Source organism: Tamandua tetradactyla, chromosome 18 (genome assembly GCF_023851605.1).
Source record: "Tamandua tetradactyla isolate mTamTet1 chromosome 18, mTamTet1.pri, whole genome shotgun sequence".
Taxonomy (NCBI): Eukaryota; Metazoa; Chordata; class Mammalia; order Pilosa; family Myrmecophagidae; genus Tamandua; species Tamandua tetradactyla.
Genome location: NC_135344.1, coordinates 72651978 through 72670851, shown reverse-complemented (window position 1 = coordinate 72670851; position 18874 = coordinate 72651978). Strand labels below are relative to the sequence as shown.

The following is an 18874-nucleotide window of genomic DNA, read 5'->3' as shown; positions in this document are numbered from 1 at the left end:
ACATTTATATGAAATAATTAGAATATGAAAACTCATAGAGTCATATATCAGAATAAAGTTATAGGGATAGGAGTGCAGATGAGGAATGGGGATTTAATGCTCAACTGGTAAAGCTTCTGTTTGGGTGGTGGAAAAGTTTTGATAATGGATGGTGTTGACAGTAGACTATATTGTTAATGTATTTAATGCCCTTGAACTTTATATATGAAAGTGATTAAAACGATCAATTTTAGATTGTATATACATTATCAAAATAGAACTGTACAATACATAGAGTAACACCTACTGTAAACTATGGACTACAAGTTAATAATATAATTACAATACTAATGTTTCATCAGTTGTAACAGAGACTGAATACAGTCTCTGTTAATAGCAATGCAAAATGTTAAAAATAAGGGAAACTGTTTAGTGCGGGGTAGCGTATATGGAAACTCTGTACTTTTGTGTTATTTTTCTATATACCTTCCACTGTTATAATTATAAATAAATAAATTATTTAGACGTACTTCAATAATTTAAATGAAAATAACAACACCCTCTTACAGCCCTTATGCCTAAGAATAAATGCTCTTGAAAGAAGTAAGAATTAATTAACCACTTTGAAAACATTATATAACTCAAATTCATCTAGAATGAACCTAAACTTAATAAAGAATTAGGGGCAATATGTCAACTAAAATAGGTTTTATATTTAAGAATTTGAATAATTATTGACATGGAATTGTAACAGAGATCAGGATATCATGTAAACACTCCTAAATAAAGCACACTCTCTCAGTACTCTTCTTTTTCAGCCAGAGGGATAACATAATGTGAAATTAAGCTGTAATCCGTCTCTGTTGGACTGATAAAGTTTAAAGTTTAGTTTCTGAATATTACTCTTAAATTAGTAGTCTTACCTGCAAAATCTTTCACATTCACATTTGCCCCTAAACTTATTAATTCTTTGACTTGTTTCACATCTCCTCGAATAGCTGCCATGTGTAAAGGAGTTTCACCACGTTCGTTTCTTTTATTAACTTTATCTTTTTGTCGAGATGAGGAACTGGAAGTTTTCTTTTGGGCAGGTGTCGTTTGAGATGGGTGATTTGGTGTAGTATCTGTAAAAGAGAAGGAAGGTTACGAAAGTTTCCCAGTCTAAATATTTTGTACACTTATTTAAAGGTTTTTATTGGCAATGTGCTAATTTCCTGAAACAGAGGTAATAACTGCTCATGCAAATCTAACGAATTAGATCACATGTTACTAAATGGACCTAAATATATGGAGTGGATGTTCCTCAAGGGAACATTAAAAGTCAATTTTGACAAATGTTTCATCCTGCCACTTCATAAATTGGCTTAAAATGATAAGGCATCAAGTAAGTACCCTAACAGTGTTTGCTCAATGAATAACTTGATGAGATGTTGAAAAAAAAAAAGTATCTTTTCCTTTGACATATTACACTATTGTTCTAAGCACTAGAATAAATGAAATTGAAGGCTAGGGTCCAAACATCTTACACAAAACATCTACTGGCATTCTATTCTGATATTAATGCAAATTAAGGTCATCAAACTTTAATGTGAAAGTGAATATGGATAAGTCCAAGATCCAACAGAAATAAGGCAGTCTGGAAAAAGGCCTATAAAAGTTAGGCTGATTCTTTGATTCTCATCTTTGATCTCTGTTCCACTAATTCTCTACTAAAAAAATTTGTAATTAAAAAAGAACTACAACAAAAGATATATATTTAAATGATTGTATATGCCTTTGTAATTTCTGGAAGAAACTTTTAATGGTGTGTTTGGAGAAGAGAATGCTGAAATGAAGGGGGACTTTTATTTTTGTGTTGTTTTAATTCTTTAATTTATTCTAAGAACGATGGAGGTTCATGGTATACAAATTCAATGTTAAAAAAATCTTTCCATCCAACTATTAAATCTGACCCAAAGTTAACATTTTACTGAAACATTTAAAGTTTTAACACTGTAAAGTATCTTTAATTTGGCCAGCCTTTCCAGCTTGGGGGTGGGAAAGTAATCAAAACAATATGCTCTCATTAAACCAACCAAAACAACATGTTCTATTTTTAAATACAGAAAGCCATAAAAGATTTTTATTAGTGAAAGATTACATATATTCATGCTTTGATGGAAACTATGACACTTAGAAATGCTAAGAATTTTACCATGTTCTTCCAGTTTTTAAAAAAGAACCAATACAGGAAAAGCTCACCAGAAAACTGTCTTATTTCAATGCAGTTCAACCAGATCTATCTATTATGTTACGCAGTCTGTTATTAAAGACACCTTGAATTCAAAGCGAAAAAGAAAAACTTTTCTCCAAATAAAAATGATTTAACCTCTTCTATCAGCCAGTGAGAACTATATAACTTCAAATTTTCCTTTTGTATTGTTAGCTGCTGGAATATATAGTTCAATTCAATGCTTTATAGTAGAAACTACCTTGAGCTGTTTGGCTTTTATACATCTTCTAGCTCCTTTTAATTAATTAGAAAGCTTGCTTGTTTGCTTGTAGTTTTTGCCCTGCTGGTAAATTCTTTTTAGAGGCACAGTACATAAATAACATGAATGAACACATAAACACAACAAAAGACCTTTACTGGAAGTATGAAATGAAACATGAAATAAACTTAAATAGCATACTGCAGATATTTTTCCTTTAAAAAAAATTTAGTAAATCTTAAACCATAAAACATGAATCACACACTCACTTCTAAAAGAAGTAATGTGATAAAATTATCAATTTATCAGGAGGGTGCAAGTCAATTAAAAAAGTAGTAGACTTACAGAAAAATCTTTGTTAGGTAAAAGCACACAGTTCTGCAATGGATTTCTCATTACCCATTATATTTGACTAATATTTACTGAATGCTTTCAAAATACACAGATTCTACCTCTTCTATAGCATCTAACTAAGTAGGGGATTTGAATGATAAATAAATTGTCACATAAAGAAATGTAAAAGTACAAACATATTACAAAGAAATTTGACTAAAATCCCAGAAAGCATAAAAACTAAAGACAGCTAAAAATAACTGTTAAAACAAAGCCAGGGTTGCCTGAGGAAAGTAGAATACATAAGAACTCAATCATGGTAGTTATCACCTGGACTGTTGTCTCTTGCCGTCATCTGCATAAGTAGTGCCATCTGCTTTCTCTCAGAAAGTGGATAACCAAAAAGAATGCTAACTGGTGTGGATTTCTTATTTCCAGCTTCTTTTTTTGTTTTCTTCTTTTCTGGGCCTTCTTTCTCTGGAATTGTTAATAGATATGTAAGAATCTGAAGCAGATGTAAGTACTCTCACTATAATTTCATCTTAATTAACTGCTAAATGTATACTGCTATGTCTCTTCAAATTACTACCCTAATTCCACCATTGATGTGTACAGACTTCTAGGGAGCTAAGTGTTTAAAACAAGTCTCACTATCTGAAGTAACTACTGGAAAAAAGTACCACATCACTTTACTCCAGTTGTATGATAGTTAAACATGGATTGCTATTTATAAAACCAAAAAACGAGCAAAAGAAAGATTCTATGTTGGTTAACAGAGATACTGTAAAGGTCCAAGTATTTCCAAGGACCTTTTCAAAGAGATCCAATCTGCCATAAAATGAGCTCTCAAATCTAGCTATTTAGGAGGTTCCTTTGGCAATGTAGCCAATATTCCCCATTAAGAGTTAGGAAATTCAGAATGAACTGGATTCCACAGGTAAAAGAATATAGTTGTCCTTCCTCAAGGAATTCTCTGGAAGTTAATGTAGGTGTCCTTGTGTAAGCTAATTAAAATGTAATGCCTGGCTATTAACTATCTAGGCACCTACTTGTTGGGAATATTTGGGATTTACAGACCCAAGTTTGAAAGTGCCTGCAGACAGGGACTGTAAAACTAAATATAAGTAAATAAAATAAATTTTTGAAAAACAGCAAAATTGAGTGGGAGGAAATGGGAAGCTTAGTAGTCAATACAGTGCCTTTTTCAGGCAGATGTGACCAGCATCTAGAACACGCTAGGCGATAAGCATTTATTAATTTAGCAAGTTTCAAGAAACTAATAATAGTTTGATATTAGTAGGCATAAGAACTCAAAATATTTCTTCCAGTGTAGCACTTAGTTCATTAAGGTAAACTAGCATCCTAATTGCTTATTGCTCACAGCACTCAAAATTCAATAGCTCCTAAAATGTCTATTTTGTTTTTATAAAACAAGAAGTTTCAGAAAAGATTTATTTTAATCAACCTTTATTAATAGTTTTAATATATTTTTACTTTCATATTTTTCATGTTACCATTAATGATCCAATTTAGTATAAATCCCATCTCAGCAGTGTCTAACCAAACTTATCACTCAATTTATTATAAAGTCTTCTAGGCAGGTCTTTCGGAGAAGGCAATTTTTTTCCTGAAATGTATATTCTTTCTTCCAATGATTTTCAGTATGTCCAGGTAGGCTAGTACTTAATGAGGAATCAGAATTATTGCTGTTATTGTTTAAATGGTTTTCCATCTGAATAACAACTCTTTAAATATATAATGAATGTATTTCTTTCCTAAAATTAAAATATTTAACAGTTTGAAAATTTTATAAAAAGCAGACAAGATATTTTAAGGAAAAGAAATATAAATTAATAAAAATAAAGTAGCTATACTTAATATATTTTATAAAACACTGGGGAAATTTTTGCCTTTTATTTTCACATTTGCAAAACAATTCTGGCTTTTGCTTTAACAACACTATTCTCTAAAGTGATACATACCCAGCTTACAAAAAAAGCAAGACACTTACAAATTCATTATTACAAATTATACTCTCAAATGATCAAAGAAAAAATTATTACATTTTAGAAAAGGATAAGCAAGTTTAGTATACTGAAAATACTCAACTAAAAATTTAAATAAGATTGTAGTATTCGATCTGAACTTCATTTTATTTTGAGTTATCTTAGAGATGTTTTTAAGTTCATGCTTACATGAGATTGGAAAAGAAGGTAAATGAATGGTAGCTGGTGTAAGACACTAAGGTTACAGATATCATTCTTCAAAATCACGTGTTAGAGTAACACGTACCAAAGTGTACTTTTTCAAGTTTAATGCATTCAGCAAGACTGACCATTCTGTCATCCTTTGACCTGTTCAAATACTAAATATCTGAAAAAGAGTTAGCTATTTCTCCAGTTTTAGTTACTGAAATATGTTTTATTTGTACTAAGATCAGGCCAGAACTCTAAAATTTAAGCATAGGTATAAGAACAATTGTGTTCCTTTAGCACAATCTACTACAGATTTGAAATTCCACTCAGCCTGCCTAAGAAATATGTCTTAGGAAAAATGGAAAGATTTACTTAAGACTATTCAAAAAGAGAGACTAGAATTTTCAGTAATCCAATATCCTTTTTTCAAAGTTTCAGAGGATCTTCAGAAATACAGATATGTCCCAGTCTTACAATCTAGAAGCTAATGCTTTGTTTTCAGACCTTATCAGAATAACATCCGAATTAAGGAAAAGAGACAAGGCTGTTTTTCTTGGGGAACTAGTTCGTAAACCTATCAGTGTCTCAAAAATTAAAGACAGGACAATTTCCCACAAAGCAGTCAATACATAAGGAAGGAAATACTGGAGTAAAATTCAAATACAGATGAACAGAATTAAATTAGTCACATCTGCAATGTGTATACTTCACTTCTATGAATAATTTCTGCCATTATTCTGTGGCTCTAAAATATCTACATAAATCTTTAATAGCTGAGTGTTGGTTTTCAGCATGGCTACTCAGATCATAGATGGCTTCACCACATATAGGTGCATCTACATGCTTAGGAGTCCCATTTTAGAAAAGTATGTTCTGCCCACAGTCACTGTAGGCCTTTTAAATTTAATGCTGATTGTCCACATGCTCTCCCAAATTTTGACAACCAGGTACCTGATTTATCAGGTCAATTAACAGCGTTCAGATAAATTTAAGGATAATTATTTGGTTCCACCATCTCCACCCAACCACACAAGTTAGTGAAGGATATAAGCAGTGTATTAGAAATAAGGTTAATTTCAGTTTTATAGCTAAATGTCATAAGCGGAACACTGGATAGGTAAATACTCAGGGACTAAACAATATTTATATTTTAAAAGTTGAAAGATAGAATGTCAGCTTACATTTAACCAATTAGTTTTCACCTACTAGAGAATAACATGTATAGTCTCTTATATTTCACTATCTGGAGTAATCATGAATAGTAACTGATGCGAGAGCAGAAAAATGAGGTTCCAACAAGTTAACACTAAAGGCATTTCTCCAAATCACCTAGTGTTTTAGTTAAATTCAACATGGGACAAAGTCAAGACTAAAGAGTTCAACGGAAAATTACCTTAAATACTGTTTTTTTTATAACAGTGCATGATCAAAGGGTAAGATAACATTCATCATAATCAGTAAACTAAAATAGACTACAGACCTTGACAAAGTTCCCATAGGGGGCCACTGCACTGCGTAACTCCATGCTGTCTTCTACATGAATGTGCCCTCCAGTTGTGCTGCACAAAACCTGAGTCATGGTATATAGCAGTTCTACTAACAATGTTCACACATGGCATGCATTGGATATCTCAGACTCAAAACTGGAAAATTTGGTGGCATTCATATAGTTCGTTTATTCAACCAAAGATATGTATATGCTGCTTCGAAAGACGTTATTGTAGCATAACTAATTGTAAATGTGACAGAAACCACTGGCTAATCAGGGTCACCTGATAATCTAATTACCTGAGTATGTCCTGTAAGAAGATATAAGTCTCTCCCCCCAATTTTCACTTGTATGTCCTGGGTCTGAATCTACAGAATGAGAAGAGACAGGAGAAAAGAAAAAAGCACACGAAGGGAAATGCAGAATTCAACAAACCAACATTTTTCAAAAGACCACCAATCAATCAATGATCTAATGTTGTTTTTCCAAAAGATTATTTTTAAGGTAAAGCTAAGTGTGTTTAAAACACAGGTTTGGCCAACACCTAAGACTTCACATTTCTTTAACTGGAATTACCTTACAAGTTGACCAAGTCAACTACGCAGTTTACAATAACAGATATTACTAATACTTCTTATTGAAATACACCATATCTCCTTTGAGGCTGTATATTTTTTTCATCTCTGAAGAATGATAAAAGAGGCAATACTCCACCACCATTTTTTGGTTTAAAATAGTTTCCATTCAAAACTATTCAGAACATTAGAATATCATGGACTGACTGCAGGAACATGGCAGACTACAGACTTTTGAATAAATTATAAAATTTCAAATGATATGAATTACAATACTGATGACTACAGAAGACTTCCAAAAACAAAATAAACTAAATCAGAACAGAGTTCATCAGTTAAGATAAGGTTATGGAATTCTGTGTGAAAATTCATGACAGAAATAAGAAAAGGCAGAATTGACCTTGGCTATACATCCAGAGTAGATATTTTTTGCTTATAAACAATATTCCACCTTAACTCACAATAATTTTGTGGTCTACACACCCTCAATCTATTGACATATACTTTTCTTAATAGGATTATTTTATCGGCATTATTCATGAATTCAGTTAGGAATAAGGAAATAAAAGTGTTGCAAAGCACCAACTTATAGAACAAGCACCCCGGGAACATAGTAATTACAATATTTTTAAAGATAGCCTAAAAGTATAATGATAAGAAAGTTCACTCAACTGAAAGGGGAAAACCATTACTGAAATAACATTCAGACCAATTCTAAAGTAAGTGGGTTCATTTAATACTTCTACATAAACTTCCAAGTAGGAGATCCTACCACATTATGAAAATTCAAACTTATCCTTCAATCTAATGCTAGAAACTAGACTTTCTTTTAACCCTGAGCTATGAACTGTGGTCTGTATTTGTTTATTAATATACATTTCAAGCACCTGTTCAAAGTAATGGCCAGATTATGCCCCAGGAGGCCAGGGATTATGTCAGCTTTATTTACCAATGTGCATTCAGGACCTAATGCATTAGTTGACAAACCGAGGGTGCCCAAATATTTATTCAATGGTTTGAATGACAAGGCTTCCAATGAATACTTACATTTTGGAACTGAATGCATTAAATTATCAATAAGGAGAATCCCATGAAGAATAATATTTGACACATCATTTAAAGACAAGCCAAAAATTACAAGCAGCTTCCACAGATTGCAAAGCAAAGAAAAAGTGGTGACCAGTAAGTTTTGCCAACAAATTGAACTAAAGAGATTACTGAAAGCAGATCATATTATTTTTACAGTTTAACACATAGTGGATAAACTTAATTTTCAAGTATATACTACTAAAAGGAAGGAGTGAAACAGTTTATCCAACTCTTCCTTTGGATTTAATTAATCCACCCCAACTCCACACATCTTTTCACTTATACTCAATGAAGCGCATTTATATTTGAACATTTGAATTTGTATTCTACAAAATTTTAATTCAGGGGCTGGGGAAAGTTAAAAGTTGCCTTGCTCCTTTACTCAAACATTACTTCCTTCTATACGACATTGGGACTAGGCAATTGCCATCTGTGAGACTGATGTAAAACAACACATGCTAACCAGAGCAATTATCTCTCCCTAATATATTCTTTATAGTGAGGCAAGACAAGTAATACCTGTATCTTAAAAATCATCTTTTTAAGTTAATATTCTGCTTTGGATTGCAAGAGAATAAGAGAAAAACACCAAAACATTTAAAAGGTCAGCACTATGTTTGAAATAATATATATCATAAAAATATATGTAAAATAAAATACTGGGAATGGGGGGATGGTAAGTCTGTAATAAATAATCTCCATGAAAATCACCAAAAGGTGATTATTTTTATTAAGCAAAGCACAGATTTTATTTGCTACTTTAAGGTGGTTACCAGAAAAACTTGTTTCTACATTTTTCTTTTAAACAGTTTCTCTCCCTAAATTTGTCTGAGTCATATTAAATAGGGTAAATCCTATAATGAGCTTGCAAAAACAGAACTTCCAAGGCTGGCTGGCAGAGATGATTTTAGTTTATAAATGTGAAACCTCTACAACTGCCAGCAAAGTACTTCCCCTAAATAGATCATGTTGTGACACTCTGAATTTTCTTGTACCACTCTTATCAACATGTGGAAAGTGAGAAAGGAAGTTTACTAACAGGAAACAAATATTAAAGGGAAAAACATGAAGGATGCTGTCTCTTTCTAGTTAAACAGGCAAACTAAAATGATGACTACTGGTTTACTTCTACAGATCATTAGATCTATCAACCCTAAAGAAAAAACATGGTCTGTAATGCTATTGGAGATTAAAAAAACATTCAGAAGCTGCTGGAGGCTTTATAACTAGATATAACGAATTACTTTGGAAAAACATCAAGAATGAAAGAAATGTTTTAGCCCTTTTAGACTTGTAATCCTAAATCTTGGAATGAAAAATAAATAATTCAGTGTAAAATGAAAGTAATTTTTTCAAAGAATTCACTTGATGCCATTATTTGTAATAAAATAATTACAGATTTAGTATGAAGGCTAAGAAGGGATACTCTCATATGTAGCCTCAAGATAGCTAGCTGTACAATAACGTTCACGTCAAGAAAATGGCTTTCCCTAGGATGGCATGAGATTAGGAAAGAAAAAAGATTTTAACTGATAAACAGAAATAAAGTTCACCTAGAAATAATGTTTATTTCTAATGTTAGAAATAAACATTAATAAATTATTGAAGATAATAGTAGTTACTGATTACTATGCTAAACAGACATTAGGTGCCTACCCAATACTCATTTTCTCCTCCTTATCCCAGTTTTGATCAGGATGACAATATGCCCAGCCAAAAATACTTGACTTTCAAGATTCCTGTGCAACTAGGATAGGCTAACCCATGAGATGCAGGCAGAAGTTTTAGGGAGGCTGTCTAATGAATAAGATGATTAAGTTTCACTAGGAGAAAAATACTTCAGTTCTTGCTACTACCCCTCCTATTTCTTGCCCAGGAAGATATGGCTGTTATCTCATGACTATAACATAAAAAACTTAAAGACAAAGCTCAGATACAAGCTACAGGTGGCAGAACAAAAAGATAAAAGGAGCTCAGACCCTGGTGGCATTATTAAAATACTATATCAACTCTGGACTGCATAAACCTGGTCTTCTGGTTGCATTACATTAGTAAGGTTAATCTTGTAATAACCTACTTAGTAATTTATTATCTATTTTAGCCAGTGTTAGTCATTTTCTTTTATATTTAGTTAATGTGACACAAGCTGATTTTATATATGGTATGTCATTTAAAAGTTCTCCGAGGGTTGGTATTATAAAATGCACTTTCAAAGAAGAAATTGGGACTTTGAAAGAAGTCATTATTTGGTCAGGAACAGTAGGGGGTTGAGCAGGGACGGAAACACCTGATAATAAACATATGCTATGATTTACTTCCATTTTAACTGCAATAACTTATCCTGTCAGGATTCTAGAACAGGAGAGAATGGAAGTAACAATTACACTTAACTGATAAAGTAACCTAACATAGTAGGTACAAGATGTATTATGTCTTCTAGTTAAGAAGCATTTGTTTTGTTTCCATAGGTTTAACGGGTCATTGTACATATTGTCTTAACATTTCATGGGGAAAATTATGGGAATTATTTGATAGGGCAGCACAATGTGTGCACAGATACTGCAATGATATAAGCAAATATGTTGGAGATTTGCTGAAATTAATAACGTAATTCAGAAAAGAACAGTATTATGATGCAACTAAGGACACACTGGCATGATTTCAAATTATGCTTTGAAATTCTGTGCCATATTTTATTCATCTGGTCAAGTACTGGGGATTAAGTCATGTTCCCCATAAAAAGCAAGTTCTGGTCCCAACTCCTGGTCCTGTGGGTGTAGACCTATTGTAAATAGGCTCTCTTTAAGATAGTACTTAAATTAAGGTGTGGCCTAACTGATTTAAGTTGAGCTTTAATCAGATTACTGGAATCATTTATAAGCAGAATGAAATTTGGACAGAAGAATGAAAAGAAGCAGCCAGAAGTCGGAATTCAACAGAACCCAGAAAATAAAGCAGAAAACGCTGCCATGTGATGCCAAATAATTGAAAAGCCAAGGAATCCCAAAAATTGCCAGCCAGCCAGAATATACTGACCCCAGGAAGAAGCCACTTTCTAGAAACTGTGAGCCAACAAACTCCTGCTGTTAAACCAACATATTGTATGCTATTTGTTTTAGCAGCTGAGAGACCAAAACATCAAGTAATGACTTTTCTAGAAAGTGGTGTCTTTTTAAGAAAGTTAGTATGTATTAAATAATTGAGATACAGAAAGCTTAAGATACAACTGGGGTGTCACAAATGAAGACTAAGAATCATTCATCCAGTTAATGGCATTATTGCTGATTCAAGAGACCAGTGAAACTTACTTGGACAATGATCAGAATAACTTTTTTTTTAAAAAAGTAGTAAGTTCTTTTTATAAAAATAATTTATGTTATTTTTAAAATCCCAGCCATATAGAAGAGTACAGAGAAAGTAAGAGATCACCTCAAATTATGGATATAAAGTGCTAACATCTGTTGTTTTATGTTTCCATTATCCCAAACATCCATCTAAATACATATAAAGACAAAGGAATTATTAGAGAAAGAACGAATGAATTTATGTAAGATTAGGAAAGTATAATATACATGGTATTTTTTAAATAAAAAGCTTTAACATTAATTTTAATTCAACAGAGAAGCTAAAGGAATTGTTTCTTTATGAGAAGTATATACTAAATTATAAATAAACACAAAGAAATGTTAAATAACATTAAAAAGTTATTTTAAAAACATGTATCAGTTTCAAACAGTCTATCAGTTGATTCTGTTCTGAGAGAGATGATGAGCTGAGTAGCCCTAACACTTCCTTCCTACTACTCACCAACTGTTCTTTTATTTTAGTCAGGGCTTATAACATTTACATTTTGTTCTGTACTCATAATACACCCACCAGGTTTAGGTTTAGTTCTATACTGAGTAAAGTCTTTTCTATTGAAAAAATCTTATGTTACCTTTTCAAAAGAGTGCTCTTATATGTCTTGGGTACACATACATACAAATATAAACAAAGGCAATGGAATTTCTAATTAAACTGAACAGTACATACTGTTCCAGAATGTATATTTTAATTTCTTACACCATAAGTGGATCTCCATTTCATGTATTCTTCTGTAATATTATTTGTAAGGGTAAAACCATATTTCTTCATTAGATTTACCATAATTTAAAAAATTCTATATTATTTGACATTATTTTCCTGTTTTTATATATTTTAAACAAAGCTGAGATAAACACCCTAAAGACAAATTTTGCTTTCATCATTAATTACTTAACAAATAATTAAATAATAAATGCCAAGTCAAATAAGAATTTTTTTTCAGTTTCTAAAAATATGTCATATTTATCTCCAATAAGTAAATGTGGTCCACCCTGTGACCAGAAGGTATGATTTCCAACAACAACAATTTTGTCAAGTCCACAGACAAAAAAGAAAGTTATTCTATTGCCTAACTGTATTTCTTTAATTACTACTGATATATTTTTAAATTTATTTGTCAATTGCAACCCTGTTACTCTAAGCTACCTGCTTGTATCTTTGGTCCATTCCCCCATTTTTGTGTTCTTTTTCTCATACTTAAGAGATCTTTTAATACTAAATACATTATGATATACAAGGGCAGTCATATTGTAAATAGGCCCCCTCCACTCTCTTTGTTAAAAGTATCTCTATAGTTTTAGCTAGTTTAAAAATACAGTATAATCATAAAAGACCAATGTTATCTATGGAGTTTGATGATATAATTAATTATCTCTTAGATGAAAAATATCACTTACTGGTACTCTAGATTCTACTTTGTTTTTTTAAGCTATTAAAAATAACATAATTTGCTTTGGGCCTAGAAGTTCTTTTTAATGTTCTAGTTTTGTGTGTAAGGCAAAGTTTTCATCTATCATTATTTCATCAATCACTGATTAAAATTTATAAATTCAGTCTTTATATTTATAAATACAAAGATGTAAGTTTTAAGTCCACCAAAACCTTGTTTTGAGATACTGTAAATATGACTAAAAGAAGAATAACAGTTGGTTATAAAACAGTAATAGAGAGCTGCAGCGTTCTTGTAAATTCAAATATATGAAAAAATATAGCTGGGGGTGTATTGATACAATCCAATTAATAAAATACTCAAATAATGTTACTCATGTCTTTCTAATTAACTTTTTCTACTTTATTTACTCTAGATGAAAGACAAATAATTCACGTTCTCTAACACCAAGGCCTGTCTGGGAAAATTTATTCTTTGGAAATCTTACTTATTCCTAAAACATTATTAAGGCTCTTTAAATTTATCAAAACCCCTTACTTCAAACTACTGTTAGAAATATCACTACCACTGGAAAACAAAACCTGGGTAACAAATAATTTTAAACTGACTAGAATAAAGGGACTCCTAGGGAGATAATATGAGAAAGATTAAATGTTAAATAGACATCTAAAGTACACAAGGACCTTCTTAGCAAGGTGACCTAGTAATTGCCTAAATCAGTTTAACGATAAGGAAAATCACACTTCAGAAAAATAATTCTGATTTTCTAGAAGATACCCCTATAATTTAAAATGAACAAAGCACATAAATTCTTAATGTCTGCAAAAACAGACATTAAGACATCAATCTTTAAAGTTTCAAAATGTCAAGGGTGTTCAGGAACAATTTCTAACTCAAGCTAAGAGAGAGTAAAATATGTAAAAGGAGACCTGCATACTAACCAAAAATTAAGTAATTCTAAGGCTATATTGGCAAAGGAAGTTTCAAAAATACTCAGAGTTGTTTTGTTTTGTTTTGCTTTTGCATGGACAGGCACCGGAAATCGAACCCAGGTCTCCGGCATGGCAAATGAGAACTCTGCCTGCTGAGTCACGGTGGCCCGCATTCAGAGTATTTTCCAGAGTCAAGATCGTTTCTGTACTAATGATAACATGGCCAGAATGATATAAGTAGGATATAAGCTCTGAACATAAATGCAAATGGAACCTTGTGAATGAAACTATTTCTCAGAATAGTTTTACTGATAATATTCCATGATAAATATATAACTTCATAAATAACAAATATTGAAGCTTATATTAGCTTCAAGAATTGGTTAAGTTCAGGGCTATAACACAATCTAATAATTTATTAGATAGCAGTAAAGTTCTACTCTATTATGAATAATTGGGACTGATACTGTAAGTATCAATCTCTGGTATATATGAGTCTTAAGAAACAAAGGTACTATGAATAGAAGCAGTCGGCTTCAAATTTTCTTGTGTTTGACACACATTTGTAATTTTTTTTTAATTTTTTATTAATTAAAAAAAATTATAAGAAACAAGCATTCCCAACACATACCACATTTGTAATTTACTTGTGAATCTAAAATACATAAACTTTTTTCTTTGATGGGTTCAATAATGTGTTCTCAAAAGCAGAACTATTCTTTCTCAAGTCTACCATATTCTGATGTTCCCTATTACTGAGTACATTTCATCAATGGAATTCTCCCCCAAAATTAAGTTCTGAAAATGGTAAGAAATTTGCAACAAACATCAAGAGAAGGGAAAAAAACAGTTTTAAAAATCTCTGATCAGAAATCTTGTTTGAAAGTGAAAATATGTATCAGTTTCTGCCCCAAAATGATAAAATCTGAAATACTGAAATGCAAACATTTCTGTGCACATAAGAGGAAAATTATAGCAAAAGAACTATAAAGATCTTACCAGGAAACAAATTATCCTACCTGTGTCTGAATCTCGTTCTTCATTTCTTGATGGACTAATAGTAAAAGGAAGTTTACGTTTCATGGACGATTTCTCTTTCACCTCCTTGACCACATCACTTCGATCAATTTTTGGAGTTTTGCTGTAGGATGCAATTTTATCTTTACTCTATTAAAAAATCAAATATGAATAGTTATAATAATATGAGCTTAAGCAAAAGTTAAAAAAACCCAAAACTTTAATTAGGGAACTTTTCAAACATAAGCAAAAGTAGATACAATGTATTCACCACCCAGATTCAACAATTACAACATTTTTCTGTCTTGTTTCATATTCCCCCACTTCTATTTAATAATATAATTTTAAAACAAGAAGAAGAAATGCAAATTATCAGGACCCACCCAAGACCCACTTAATCAGAAATTCTCGGGGTGGGGTCCACCAGTCTGTTTTAACAATCAGTTAACTTTGATGCATTATAAAAGATTGAAACCCACTGTTTTTTTAATCAATAAGGAGGTAAATGTACATGAATCATAGAAACCAAAAGATAATCTATCCAGTTCAGTTAGAAATTATAGGCCATCTCTTAAATCAGAGTAAAGAGATAAATTTCTAATTCTAATTCAATTTGGAGAAAGGACCACGTCCCCACCCAATAGTGTGAAATATCTTCATGGCCTATAACAATTATAAAGTTCACGTCTACCCAACATCCAAATTGGCATAGCACATCTACACTGGGCTGACCATTCCTTTCTGAAAAATATGCTTGATACCAAGAACTAAGCTAAAACCACATTTTATCAGGAAAGCTTAAAAGAATAAGTGTATAATTATAAGTGTATAATTATAATTAAAAGAATAAGTGTATAAAAGAATAAGTGTATAATTGCAATAAGTATTGCAATAAGTATTGCAATTATAGAGAATCTCGAAAACAAACTAGAAGTAGACTTATATTGCAGAAGACAGTAGCTTTCAACAAGACAGAAAATAAAACGAAGGAAGAAAGGGGTACAAAGAATAAAATACTGAAAAAAAATTTTTAAAGTAGATTTTATCAACAGAATCAAAAGTTGATTTTAAAACAGCAATATAATAAAGAATTACCAAATAACCCAGAAATTTAAATAGATGCTTATATACTCCAATTTTCATAGCAGTATTAGTCACAATAGCTAAAAGGGGGAAACAACCCAAGTATCCACTAACAAATAAATGGCTAAAGAAAATGTTTACCAAGTAAATGTTACTTAACCATAAAAAAAATACTTAAGTTCTGAAGCATACTATATACATGGATGAATCTGAAAAACACGCTGAGTGAAAAACAACAAATTAACTGTTTGATTACCTTATAAGAAGTATCTAGAATAAGCAAATTCACAAAGAGTATATTAGAGGTAACTGGGGGCCATGGGTAGTGTGGAATGGTGAATTACTACTTAATATATACAAAGTTTCTGTCTGAAGTGAGATAAAGAAGTTTTGGGAATAGATGATGATATTGATAGTACAGAATTATAAATGTAATTCACACCTTGAGTTGTACCTTCAAAAACGGTTAGAATGGCAAAATATATGTTATATGTATATTGCCTATATATATATATATATATATATATATATATATATATATATATATATACACACGCATATTTTAAAGTTGTGTAAGAAAAAAAACTGGCTCATAAAAGAAATTGAAAACCTGATGCACCAATGACCACAGAGGATATAAATCCATAACCAAAGACTTCGCGTCTAAAAAGGTATTTATTCCAGAAAATTTTATAAGAAAGTTTTAGCAAAAAATTCAAGGAATACACATTTCCCATTTTATATAAACAATAGTAGAGAAGAGAAATAAGGATTACAAAAAAATACCTGAACCATTTTAAAAGTTTAAATAAGAATAAAACAAGATAAAAATCACAGACTAAACACGGATGCAAAAATTCTAAATAAACTGGCAAATCAACTTCAGTGTCTTTATAAAGAAAGATATTATAATCAAGCAGCGTTCATCCAAAGAATAAAGGATAGTTTATTATTAGAAAACCTAGTAAAACAATTCATTGTGTCAAAATAATTAAAGAAAAACCATATGATGATCTTAATAGGTGATAAGAATAACTGAATAAATCCTACATTCATTTTAGATAAATCCACTAGTAAAACAGGAAAAGAGGCAGTAGATGGCAGCTTAGCAATGTGCGCGTTTTAGTTGGTCCTCCAGAACAACTATTAAATAACCAGAAACAGTACAGAACAGCTTCTGGACCCACATCAGTGACCAGACACACAGCGTGAGCCTCCCCAGAACGATGAGTACCCCAAGACCCGGTGGCTAGCACCCCTCCCCCACAGGCTGCTCCTCCGGCGCCACTCCCCTAGAGGCTGCTTCCCAGAGGGGAAAAGCAGCAGGGGCTGAGCCCAACCAAACACCAATTGTGGAATTAATTAACAAATTGTGACTACTAAAAACAGGCCCCCAGCTCAGGTCAGAATTTGTTAATAATCTGATCAAAGCGAAGGTTGCTCATTGGGCTAACGGAAAAAAAGAAAAGAAACAGGTTTTTGTGGCTGTGTTTCGACAAAGGCTTGACTGCCTCTGGAGTCAGCAGCAGGAATTCTCAGGCTGCAAGTGCCCCAGGCATAGGCAGAAACAAGCTCGTTTCAAGGCCTGTCTGGAGCCTGTGCCTTTCCCAGGGAAGGGGTGAAGCCCAACTCAGGTGGAATCCCTCCCTCAAGGAATTCAGACACCAGGGCTTGGTAATTTGAAGCCATTAAAAACCAGCCTACAACTTCTCCTCTGTCTCCACCATGCCCCCAGCAGGGAGAGCCACCCAACTGGCTCAGAGCAGTCTCTTCAACAAATGGTACAGGAGAACTGGATTATCTATATTCAGAAGAATGTAAGAGGACCCCTATCTTATATCATACCAAAAATTAACTCAAAAAGGTTCAAAGATCTAAATATAAAACCCAGAACCATAAAACTTGTAGAAGAAAATGTAAGGAGGCACCTTCAAGATATGGTGGTTGGAGGTGGTTTCTTAGATCTTATACCCAAAGAACAAATAATTGAAAAAACAAACAAAAAAACACAGAAAAATATGACTGCCTCAAAAATCAATACTTTTGTGCTTCAAAGGACTTTGTAAAAAAGGTGAAAAGGCAGCCAACTCAATGGGAGAAGATATTTGGAAACTACATATCCAAGAAGGACTTAATATCCAGGATCTATAAAGAGAGTCTACAATTCAATGATAAGACAAACAACCCAATTAAAAAATGAACAAAAGACACAAATATTTTTCAAAAGAAGATATCAAATGGTTAAAAAGCACATGAAAAGATGTTCATCTTCATTAGCTATAAGGGAAATGTAAATCAAAACCACAATGAGATATTTCATACCTATTAGTCACTGTTAAACCAACAGGACTCTACAAGGGCTAGACAGGATGTGGAGAAATAAGAACATTTATTCACTGTTGGTGGGAGTGTAAAATAGTATAGCCAATGTGGGAGGCAGCTGGTGGTTTTTCAGAAAGTTAGGTATACAGCTGCCCTAAAATGGGGTAATCCTGCTACTCAGTATATACCCAGAAAAACCAAAGGCAGAGATGCGAGCAGACATCTACATACTGATGTTCACAGTGGCATTACTGAGAATCGCCAAAAGATGGAAACAATCCAAGTGCCCATTTACAGATGAATGGATAAACAAAATGGAGTATAGGCATACGATAAAATATCATTCAGCATGAGAAGAGATGACATACTGAAGCTTACAACAACATGGACAAATCTCTAAGACATTAGGTTGAATGAAATATGTTAGCAACACAAAGACAAATATTGTATGATCTCACTAATAGGAATTAATTATGCTATATAATTCATGAAAACAGAACCTAAAATATAGGTTACCAGATGGAATGAAGCTAGAAAATGAGAAGTTGTTACTTAATATATGCAGAATTTCTCATAAGGTTGAATTCAAATGAGTGGAAATGGATAGAGGTGATGGTAGCATATTACTGTGAGTAT

The 18874-nt window shown here is 32.3% G+C and overlaps 1 protein-coding gene across 5 annotated transcripts in view; it reads right to left on the bottom strand.

Annotated features, from left to right (window-relative positions):
* The window catches only part of ANKRD12 (ankyrin repeat domain 12), a 162655-nt gene that overhangs the window by 95055 nt on the left and 48726 nt on the right, over positions 1 to 18874 (bottom strand). The window contains exons 3-6 of one of the 5 annotated variants that reach the window (XM_077135964.1): positions 14836 to 14983; positions 6767 to 6835; positions 3120 to 3260; positions 903 to 1103 (exon numbers count right to left, since the gene is read on the bottom strand). In XM_077135964.1, the coding sequence (XP_076992079.1) occupies positions 903 to 1103; positions 3120 to 3260; positions 6767 to 6835; positions 14836 to 14983 (559 nt within the window). The other 4 variants (XM_077135963.1, XM_077135966.1, XM_077135965.1 and 1 more) reach the window with 4 other exon arrangements.